Here is an 11,554-nt window from a genome sequence, read left to right on the forward strand (position 1 = left end):
TAATCATTTTAATTGTTCTAGAAGGTCAGTTTTATTTTAAAATGTGTGGGTTTTTTTTATATAATCAAATAACGTTTTTATAACCTTAGTGACCAAATGTGACCAGTACAAATAAAAATTTGTGTTTTATTAACATGTATTTCCTACATGAAAGTACTATAAAACAGTACAATGTTCATATATAATGTAGAAATCACTTCTAATATTCTAAAAACTGTACAAAAACAAAGTAGATTTTCAGTAAATTGACAAATGTAAATTCAAATATCTACAATTATTTGCTGCTCTTCACTTTATTGGAATCGAAATATTTGCATAATCTGGTTCATTTATTGTAGCCTTTGCTCTGACATTCAAACCACAACACCAAAAGTATGTAATAAAAATGCTCTTGAAATGAGTACTCCACCAAAACAGTCATTATAAACAAAATCACCAGTGGGTAAAATAGCATTTTTGCACAATAGCTGAATGTGTATCATGTCAGAGTATACAGAATTTCTCAAACTTCTCTGTGTGTCATAGGGACCAACAGTGATAAACGTTAATATAAAATAAATAAATAAAAGTCAACATTAAAAAAAAAAGAAGAATTAGAAGCTTACCCATTTCCACATTCAAAATATGGTTAACACCACATTTTCCTGGTACCATAAACCCAACACACCACCACACTGAAGTTTAAATGAGACTTTTCATGAAGTGGTAAACAGTAATTGGTCATTTGATGGACTTGATGAATAAAACAGTTTTATGCTATACTCAATGCTTCGTGCTAAAGACTACAGAAGAAGGATGTACACAAAAAATATGCACAGCCGCTTTGGTTAGATAGCACATCCTTGCCACATACTGTGTACCTGCTTTCTTTAACAGTCCCCTTGTTCAGTAAAATTCTTCTGTAATGACTCAGTGAAAGCCTCCAGATTCTCACACAAGAAACCATGGGGTTCTTCACTTTTGATTCCACATGAGGGCTTGTTCACTTGAGTCACATGAAAATGAAGGCAGTAAAGTGGCAATGCATATCCAGGCAAAGGACACTAGGGGGAGCCTGGTGCTTCGAGTGCCTCACCCTGTTCCAGGCTGTGGTGAAGCTCTGCCTTACAGATGGTGGAGACGGTGGTATGTAGCGAGCTGCCAACAGGGGGCTCCTCATCCCCTGAAAACAAAAAGAAGGCTCAGTGAACAATGGACTTATAGCTTTGGTGGACAGGTGTGGAAGTGTGTGTGTGTGTGTGTGTGTGTGTGTGTGTGTGTGTGAGAGAGAGCGAGCAAGCGCGAGAGAGTGAAGGGGGAAAAAAGACAGTATTCTGAAGTTTTTTCCAATTTATTTGCAAATGTAGGCTAAACTTCAAAACAGCAATGGCCTTTAAAAGGTTCGACTTATTATATTCTTAAATATGAAATTCAAGAATATTAGTTGGCTTCAATTCACTCAGTCCTCCTCTCTAGATCGAGCATAGTGTACTGCACAGGTGTTCACGTGGCTACTGAAGCGAGACAGCAAACGTGTCAGAGAAATCGGCTTTTGTTTGAAGCCCGTGAAATGTTATTTGGGTCTGCCCCATTACTAAAGGTCTACTAAACAAATAGTTTCCAGCCCAGCCCTTACTCAATTGTACTCAATTGTTCTGTAACGCACAGACGCCCTGAACCAGCCCTTCTGCAGTAGGTAAACGAGTTCTCACCTAGTCCAGAGGATGATGATATGCTGTCGGTTAAGGACGAAGAGTCAGCCTGGTCTGGGGAAAGCCCCTCCATCAACGGGATGGATAGCTCTGAGGAGGGCACCGAAGAGTCATAGATACCCGAGTCTCTGGGCATTTCCGGGGGACTCGCAGAGCCATCGGCATGACACGGAGGCCTCGGCGAAGCCCTCGCCTCCTGGCTAGAGGACGCCACGGCAGCGGCCGAACTCTCCCCTGCGTCACCTGCCACCAGATTCGAGGCAGGGCCAGACAGCGAGAAGACCCCATGCTGCGACACCACGGGCGGAACGCAAATGCTGTTCCTGATGGGCTGCTCGCTGTCGCTGGGCCGCTTCAGCACCACCTCGTTGAGCGCGAGGCCCGAGTCGCGCTTGCGGCCAGAGGGTGGGGCTGGCGATACCAGGGACAGGGGCGTGATCTGCCGCTCAAACCAGTCGGGCTCTTGGTCAATGTGCTGGTGCATGTTGCAGATGGCCACGTAGAGCGAGCGGCCAGACCTGCTGCGGAAGTAGTTGCGCTTGCTGACGTTAGGCGGCTGCGGCTCGCACTCAGGGAGGTTGAGCTGCCGCGAGTGGAGACGCGCAAAAAGCTGCGGCAGCTGGTCCATCAGCTTGAAGCGGGGAGCCAGGGCGAGCTGCGTCGGCACGTCGCTCTCGCGCGAGTAGTCGAAGTACACGGCCATGAAGCGCGAGAGGTCGGCCGAGCTCTGGCGGGCGTCGCGCAGCTTCTCGCCGATCAGGGCGGCCGCCACGACAAACAGGTCCCTGCTGCTCGCGTTGCCCGCGGGCAGCTCTCTGTTCCTTTCCTTCGACGCGGCCTTCCCTTTCTGCTGCCTCTTCTCCACAAAGTGCTTGAGGCCTTTGGAGCACACGGTGATGAGGAAGTGAGCCTCGTCAATGTTTCGGCTCAGCCAGGCCATCTGACCTTCCTTGCAAATCTCCAAATGCTCCCAAAGATCCAACACCACCTACAAGCAGAAACAACAGAATACATACTGCATTAATCTCTCATCTGACTGTAATTTGAAATATAAAAATCACCAGCAAAGCTCATTTACAAAGTTTATTTTATGTGAATATAATTGTGCTGGAAAATTAATTAGCTCTGACCCAAAATATATCCAAATAATTACTAAATGAAAAGGTTTTTAAAAAGGTTTTATTTTTTACCACAGCCAGCAGGTGGCAGTTTGTACATATAAGTTCTAGAGAACGTCTAGCTTGTTCAAAGTCCATAATTAAGCCTTTGCCTTCACATGACATCAGCCCCCTGATTTACATCAGACATCAGCCCCCTGATTTCCCGCTGATTCACATCAGACATCAGCCCCCTGATTTCCAGCCATCAGTAGATTTTTCGGTAGTTTATATTTTGGGTAGCCCTTTAATTGATCTAAACTGGTTTCAGCAAAGACAGCAGCCTACATCACAGCCACAGAAGTCCTGCAGGAAGAAGGCGAAGCTCTGGATGACGGCAAGGTGTTTGGGGCAGTCCTTCGTGGAGTAGCAGATGAAGACTTTGGGCCGGGGCCGGGGCCTCTCCGTGTTCAAAACGGTGGTGTGAGATGACGACTCGGAGCTCTCTTCATCGAGGTGGGAGTAAATGTTCTCTGTGGAGAGATTTGTGATCAGAGAAGAAGGTTCAACCAGGCTCAGAGATGATGATTTGTAGTTGGGGGGGGGTTTAAAAACCATTGGAATCTTCTGTGATTCACCATCTGCAATTCATCATTACCATATGATGAAAGTTCACTTAGACTGACTATAAAAACAAATCCAAACATCACTTTATAGTAGCACAATTTTGTCTCTGAGGTATCCAATCCCAAGGTGACTGCAGACATCTCACACCACTTAACATTAAACTTCAGAAACCTGAATAGTAGACTCGCACCTCAACCATCACAGCATATTTGGCGGTTCTGCAAATACATGTTAATTATTTCAGCTCCGTGAGACTCGCTGCACGCAAACAGCCTCACAAGCAGTTTTCCTTTGTCCCCTCACAAGCAGAGCAACAGTAGAATGTGTGACTACAAACACTTAGACTTTGTGAGCCATTAATCCTCGTACATGCCAAGAGATTACAGAGCTCATCTTACAGGCACTGGACAAAAGCGAGTGGGGGTGGGGTTGGGGTGGCGTAATAAGATCTGGACTAATGGGGGGGGGGGGGGGGGCACTCACCTTGCTGTTTCTTGCGGCACATGACGGTGAAGAGGGTTGCGAAGGCGGACAGGATGACCAGAGGCACGGTGATGGCCATGGCGCGGATTGGACCGGCCCAGGGAGAATGCACTGAAAACAGAGCAGTCGACCACGCGTGAGGTTGTGCAGCAGATGGAGCTGCTGAGGTCCAGCAGCCTATACCTCAGTTTTTCACAGCTTCACTGAACGTGTTCCCAGTCCCATCCGCATGGTTTGGTGATCTGCCAACCAGGTTTTCTGAGCCCGCTGCAGCGCCTCACCTTGGCTCACGTGGTACTGCGTCTGTCTTCTCGTGTTGTTTGCGTCATCGCGGAGCTGCAATATTCAGAAAACAAGAAAGTGGTTTCATTCCTATGTCTCTGTGTTGCAGTCAACACACTGACACTTGAGGCAAGGTCGCCTGCCTCACAATGATGTGACAGTGACTAAATCCAAGTCAAGTCCTCAATGGGCTTCCAGAGATCCATATATGAATAATTAAGAGACTTGAAATTATAAGAAATTGTTTCATTTGCAAATGCTGTAGACAAACAGAGACAAGCAATAACCCAAGTTACAATTCGTGACTCAAATTTAACTTGAGTGCCATATCTATATCTCTACATAGGACACAGTGTCAAGACGAGAACCACAGAGAACACTGCATCAGCCTTGACTAGAGTAACTGTAACCTCACAAGTGCAAATTCAATTTACTGCTCCACATTACCATTTTCTTCACTCAGAACTTTTCTTTCTGTAACGCGTGCAAAAATATTCACCTCTATTGCATACGTTCCCGGGGTGACATCTTGAAGAACACATGTTGTTTTTGGGCTATTGAGCTCCTGTGAAAAGCGAACAGACATTTTAAACCCTCCTCTAAAGCTAGTCAGTAATGGAGTCCAAGGTACACAATAACATCTTTGCACATGCATCACTTGTCACTTGGTGTTCACAAAATTATTAATCACATCAAGTAAACCATCAAAATATATGCAAACATTGCAAATGTGAAATAATTGTGGGTCATTGTTCGTAAATTAACTGAGTGGCTGAAGTCAGTTCACTGCAAATGTTTTTCATGATTAAGAGCGATGGTATGGCACTGGAATTCCCCACCAATGCCCCCGAGCACCTCAAATTTCAACCCCATTATTGGTACAACAATGCATGGCATGTTAAAGCAGACATGGCGTATATCAGTGTAGAATTCCCAAAGTGACACTGGTTCTGCTTTTTTCACGGTTTGAAAGGGAGAGTGTGTGAGAGTGTTAGGTTGTGGTAACCAAAGCTTGGTTACCACAACTGATGTGAACCAAACCTTGAGTTACTTCACAGCCAAAACAACTGTATCTGGCCCAAAACAGAACAGTGTGAATGTACAACACTACAACCTAGTCACGTAATAAACATGCCTATGCAAATGAAGCCTCTTTTAATGTGATTTGGGTGGGAAAAGAAACAAACACTTTCCCAAAAGTCACAAAGTGGCAGCTTAAGCCAGTGGTCCCTGATGCCTCCCACCAAAACCCCAACGAGACTCTAAATAATAAACTGGGCCAAAAAAGTCTTCCAAGAGTAAATGAAGGGTTATGTCCAGTTCCCATCTTGGTCTCTCAGTAACAAAGTGTTGCTGGGAAAGCACTCAAGTCTTTAGGTCTGTGTTTCCATCGCGACAAGAGAGTGAAAAGCAAGGGAACACATCTCCCCCGTGGCAGGAGTAGTCGAAACGACCCCATGAGGTGCAGGGCTGCTAGCTGACGCACCCCACGTGTCTATATATTATTCCAGTGTCTGGCAAGAACATTACATGCTGCTGAATGCATTAGCTGTTAGCCCTGTCCACTCCACCCTGGTGCAGGGGAGCTGTCTACACACCCATAAATGAGTTTGGTAAATGACTGTGCTTTTCAAATTCTGGCAATTTAATTTAGCTATACGTTATCTTCTAATGCTATACTGAAGTTTCGCTGAGCTTGGCCAATTGGTTACTTAAGCTCCTGGTGAAATGTCTTAGTAATTAATGTAGAACTGATGAGCAAGTTGGCCCTCGCAGGGATAGAATGCTATTATGATCAGAGAGAGTTGTTGCTAGGAAACCCAGAGTTGGACAGTGTGCCCAGTGAGTGTTCAGACCCAGAACCCGATGGGTGCAGAGCTGCAGTTACAGTTGCAACTAGTTACAGTTGGCTAACTTGGCTGCTTCACTAGCTACAGGTTGCATAGTCTGCTCTAGGCCAATGAGGTGTTGGCTTGATTACTTGAGCAACACCTGGCGAATTTCCAGAAATATGGAATTCAAATCTGTGTTTTACCTTTTTGTAAGGATTAGAATATATGTTACACACGATAATGTGCTCTTGACTTTCCATCGTAGAACATTCTGCCAGCAACATTTTTTCTCACAGACAAAATCCAACAACAGGACAATTAGCACATGTAAGAAGGATTAGTTTAACAGATTCTCGGTTAACCCGATTAGTATTTTGGTATAGTCCATTTTTGACTCAAAACAAAACAAAAAAAAGGAAAAAAAAAAAAAAAGTGAACCATCCTAACCGGTTTGCAGCGTTTCAGTCTGAAGTGGCCCTCCTGACGCAACTTATAGTAGAGGTAATAGGTGTTATATCCAAACGCAGGAGGAGCAGGATCGAACACAACTTGCAAGTTTGAGCCGATTTGGGAGACGTTTAGCGTCTTGGGCTTCCAAACTGTCAAAAAAGGAGAAGAATTTCTACCATTTTTTCCTCCACCACATGAGACCTTCTTTAGGGTAGGAGTACTGACCTAGGATTAGATTCCTAATGTCATTTACTTATGTATTTACTGACAGGAACAGATCCTAGATCAGCACACCTACTCTGAGAGGTTGTGTGATACGCGCCATAGTATGCAACTCACATGGTTTGCAGACAAGGTTGTCTGGGCCAAGAAGCACTTCACAACCTGTAACAACCAAACGGAAGAGCAAATGCTGAAAATAATTCATTACATTCTCATGAAACGCTTTATGCTCAGACAGCGAAACGGTGACTTACTGTTAGTGCGCAGAAAGGAAGGAGGGAAGAAGCTGTCGTTCATGAAGGTGGGAAAGGGAACAATCCGGACCATGTAGTCCATGTCGAAGGCCAGACCGACGAAGGGCTGAGAGCTCACTTTCTGTTGAACAGAGAGAACATGCACTCATTAAAGCCAAACAGATGGGTGGGTGAAACTCCAACAATTCTTTCCACCAAAAGACTAACTAGATCAACTTCTGAAATTATTTCTGCGCATGCATTACACGTAGTCTTGGCCTAAATAGTCATGTTAGTGCTGACCACTGAACATGCATTTTAGTCTAGGTTTAGGACTAATCTGTGTCTGTGAATCCAGACCCTAACATTTACCATGATTTTGTTTACTTACAACATTCTTAAAGGAGAAATTGAGTTGGCGCGGATCTTTCAGGATCATGTGTTGACACTGCTTTCCCTCTGGGTTCTTGTCCTCCAGATATACTCGAAAGCCCTTCACATGTTCTATCCCTGTGCATATTTATGTTTACATTTTCAGCATTTGGCATACACTCTTAACCAGTACAAGCTGCAGTGATGGTTATCAGTATATGCGATATGGGAATTGCACCTACAACCTTGGTGATGTCAACACCTTGCTCCATCTGCTCTAGGGATACGTTATTAAATTAAAACATGGCGGTAACAACAAACACTGGCAATCCCACAATGGCTCTTTCAAAAATAACTTGTTTGACGGCATGTGGCAAATAATTATTATAATGGCAACATCGGTTGCTTGGAATACTTGTCCCATCAGCTTGAATAACAAGAACATTTTGTGTCACAGCGTAACACTGCACCATGGTGTCTCTGCATGAGACATTATTTTGATTGCTTTGTTGTTTCTAAAGTTTTTAAGGGACATGAAAAGGAAAATTATTCCCAGTGTTGGGAAATAAAAGCATGATATGTAGTAATGACACTGTCCAAATAAGTAAAATTCATTAGCTACCATATAAGCAGTTATATTGGAGAAAGGGAGAAGCAACACACAGTTAAAACAAGAATGTCCCTGAAAGAATATTTACAGAAACATGGTCAGCAACTTCATCTCACAAATCTCTATGACCTTCAAATGGAAGGTAACTAAAGTGCATCTGACAGGCAAACCACACTATCAGTTTGTGCAAACCTTCCGATTATGCCACAGATCACCACTTCAGTGAGGTGAGTGATAATCTTTAATGGACTACATTTCAAGAGTGCCTTTTGAAAGCTCTCCAAGAGGCAGCCTTCAGCCCAGCATAAGAATTGAGGAGTCTTTCTCTGAGCCTAATTATGATGGCCTTTTGGTGTCCAAAATTGCTAGCGCCACTCGGTCTGACAGCACGGTGTCAAGAGCACGAAAATCTGCATGCTCCCCCCCCCCCCCCCCCCCCCCTTCTCTCCTTTTATTGGCACCCCTGGAGCAGGAGAGGCGGCATACAGAGAGGACAGGGTGTGTGCGTGCCAAGGGAGCATTCCCGTGCCCTGCAGCGAGTGCCAGCCATCCTCCCTCTTAATTACATTTCTCTCTTATCAGCTGTAGGGGTAGACAAGAGAAAAGGGGTGGGGGAAGGAAGGACCCGCCCTCCACACGCACGCACGCACGCACGCACGCACGCCGTGTGGTTCCGATTACCACGGAGGGAAGCGGATCTGAAAGGGCCCCGGCCCTTCGCGGCAGCTCGTAACTCCACACCTCAATCGGCTCGCGGGCGCCACGGGGCACGGACGCGTTGTCCGCGCTCCCTCGAACAGCCACTGGAGAGCCAGCGGCAAAAAGATGGTAAAAAAGCAAAGAGCTGTTGAACTGGTTTTGGGCTCTGTGCTTCTTTCGCTCCATCATTGAGCTTTTCAGCTTTCACAGAGAGCTGCACGTGCGCTCGGTCTAGCAGAAAAAGGTGCTACACCTCAGGGTTTGTTTGGGGGGTTTTTTTTACATTTTTTTTAAACTTTAGCTTTTTTCCTTTACATTTCTTTGCTATATACCAGAGCTGTGTCGAGTCCTGTCTCAGTGAAAAGGATTAACCTCAAGCAAACAAAGGGACACATTGTTCGCTACTCAGGCGAAAGGCTCGCATTACCAAGTTCAATAGTGCCTCGACAGACGGAAGCCAAAAGAGGACACCCCCACCACCACCCCAACACACACACACCTCCTCCCGCACCTTCAGCCTCTAAACACACGCACGCACACATTCCTCCAAGGACGAAGACCACTGCGCTTCCGACACACAGATCCCTTCCCCATCTCGACCCGATCTGGGCAACCGTCGAGGCTGACGAACAGGCCGGCCGAAGGAGAGAAAGCCTTTGATCAGGACGGGACCTGGAAGGCACTCTGAGGACACAGAGTGGCTCTTCTCTTCCCCCCATTGCCTGTGCCAGACTACTGGAGACGGGCAAAAGAAACCACCCCAGTGTGCGGCCAAGCATGTCAGAAATGCATACTTTAAAGGCCATTTGTTTTGTTATGGGTTTCAAGTTCCGAGCGGAGTTCACTACGCACTCTTCTCGGAGCCCGTTCCACATCTCAGTACTTGTAGAGACGAGCACAGGGTGTTTGAGTATGACCCAAGTGTTCCAAATACAGGGCACCATTGAAACCACCCAAGTTAAGGTCATATCTGTCACACATGCATCGAGATACAGTGCATCCTAGCAGGACATTCCCAAATCATGTGTGTGGTTAAGACCTTCATACTCGGAAACAAGACTGTTAAAATCCAGGCCTGGAAGACCAATGTTCTGTAAAGTGGAACTGACTGCACTGTGCCAGGTTTTTGGGACCAGCTGCAGTTTTATTTCTTCAGTCCTCCAAACATGAAACAGGAAACTCTACATTTGCCTGGTGACATTACTGCTTCGAGCCAAGCTCTCTTTTCACATCCCTTTATTTCCATGTAACTATGTGAGAAGATTGGAAGGGTATGTGCATGTGTGTTTTAGAGAAAGAGGCCCTACCAAGTGGACTCGCCATCCAATGGACCATTACAGCTGCCTGGTTATCACAAGCCAAATGGCTGAAGGTGATGTTGTTCACTTCATGAATAGCATGCTTCCCCCATAGGTTCCAGTTCAAAGAGCAGTCTAGAAAGAACAAGAAATGGGGGGGGGGGGGGGGGGGGGGGAGAAGACAGACAGACAGACAGACAGACAGACAGGGACAACAGCAGAAAAAAAAACCCAATAAAAATCAGGATTTCACAACACTGATCTGGTGGACTATAACTGCGACAAGCACGCTTTGGCATACTGTGGGTGAAAACATGCATCCATGTGAGGAGCCCCTCCACCCTTAACCCCCACAGACCCGCTTCCTCCTCCAGCTGCTTTCGGCTGGACGGCTGCTATCGGCGTGGGCAGAGCAGCAGGAAGAGGAAGAGGAGCAGCCGGCTGTGTCGCTCACGCCCCCCCTCCCTCCGTGGACCTCTTAGTGCCCAGCGCCATTGTGATGCTAACGAGGGGTGTCTTTCAGACCGCGGCTGTTCCCGGCCCGCGGCCTCACACAATGGGAGCCGACCACTGAGAGAATCGGGATTAGCTGCAGGCAAGAAATGTGACTTTTTGGCACTTTCGGTGGTATGGGGTGGGTTGGAGTTGTGTGCGAGTGTGTGTAGGGCGGAGGGGTGGGGGGAGGGGGCGGAGCAGGGGTTGCGCAGCAGTGGAAGCTCAAGGGGGTCGATAAGCATGAATAGCTCAGGCCAAGTAAAGGGAATAAATTAATTTAAAACAATAATAAAAATCATCATCATCATCATCATCATCAACTGTGGCTTACTGTCATTTCGAAATGTGATGAGCTTTCGTCCACTCTCATCTGAACTGGACTGGACTCCCTGCAAAGAGAAAGTGAGGGAGAGAGAGATGAAGATGTATGGTTTTACAAAATATAACCCTGATAACTTATTCCAGTGGCTGAGTTTGCAGGTCACAGCATCCTGACCACACTAAAACAACACGGAGGGCATGCCTTAGTTAAAAACCAAAGCTCAGGAGGGCAAGCCTGCAAAAGGCTACTCAAACCAGCAGCAATTCATGTGGTGACAGCTGCACTACAGAATCTACAATTAGGACGTCGCCAGCCCACGCTCGGTGGCTGCGTCCAATGCCAACTCTTTTCTTTAAAAAAGACAAAAACACACACAAAAAAAAGCCTCCTGTCATATGAGGAGTAGTCAGTCATTTCTTTCTGGGGGGGGGGTATTGTCGAGTGATCAAGCAAGGCAGTTACGACTGTTCTGAGGACAGCGGTTAAAGGTGAATCATCGTTCAAGTCAAAACAGATGAGCTCGCGTGACTGAAGCAGACGGGGCGGAACGAGACGAGGAGTCCCTGCGTTGCACGTCTGATCAAGACTAAAGTTAAAAGGACAGGACAGAACAAGAAGACACCGAACTGTTGTACGCCACTGCATTTTATGGCGGCCTCGTAATAAAGGATCTCATCATGTTTATCATCATGTTATCTTGATTAGAGGAAGTTTTTTTTACATGACAGGAAGCAATACAGTTAACTACCCCACATCCGACACACACACACACACACACACACACACACACACACACACTTGAATCCTACTCCAATAGTCAATAGTATAAATGCATCGTTTT

The 11,554-nt window shown here is 46.1% G+C and overlaps 1 protein-coding gene across 1 annotated transcript in view; it reads right to left on the reverse strand.

Moving 5' to 3' along the window:
• Positions 1 to 106: 106 nt before the first annotated feature.
• Positions 107 to 11,554, reverse strand: part of il17rd (interleukin 17 receptor D) — a 27,259-nt gene continuing 15,811 nt past the window's right edge. Inside the window, exons 2-13 of the mRNA XM_035520660.1 lie at positions 10,723 to 10,780; positions 9,906 to 10,031; positions 7,309 to 7,427; positions 6,939 to 7,059; positions 6,802 to 6,846; positions 6,460 to 6,611; positions 4,680 to 4,745; positions 4,180 to 4,234; positions 3,899 to 4,009; positions 3,137 to 3,321; positions 1,692 to 2,679; positions 107 to 1,162 (exon numbers count right to left, since the gene is read on the reverse strand). Coding sequence (XP_035376553.1) covers positions 1,044 to 1,162; positions 1,692 to 2,679; positions 3,137 to 3,321; positions 3,899 to 4,009; positions 4,180 to 4,234; positions 4,680 to 4,745; positions 6,460 to 6,611; positions 6,802 to 6,846; positions 6,939 to 7,059; positions 7,309 to 7,427; positions 9,906 to 10,031; positions 10,723 to 10,780 — 2,145 coding nt within the window. The 3' untranslated portion in view covers positions 107 to 1,043. The remainder of the gene's footprint in view (positions 1,163 to 1,691; positions 2,680 to 3,136; positions 3,322 to 3,898; positions 4,010 to 4,179; positions 4,235 to 4,679; positions 4,746 to 6,459; positions 6,612 to 6,801; positions 6,847 to 6,938; positions 7,060 to 7,308; positions 7,428 to 9,905; positions 10,032 to 10,722; positions 10,781 to 11,554) is intronic.

This window comes from Electrophorus electricus, chromosome 20 (assembly GCF_013358815.1).
Source record: "Electrophorus electricus isolate fEleEle1 chromosome 20, fEleEle1.pri, whole genome shotgun sequence".
Classification (NCBI taxonomy): domain Eukaryota; kingdom Metazoa; phylum Chordata; class Actinopteri; order Gymnotiformes; family Gymnotidae; genus Electrophorus; species Electrophorus electricus.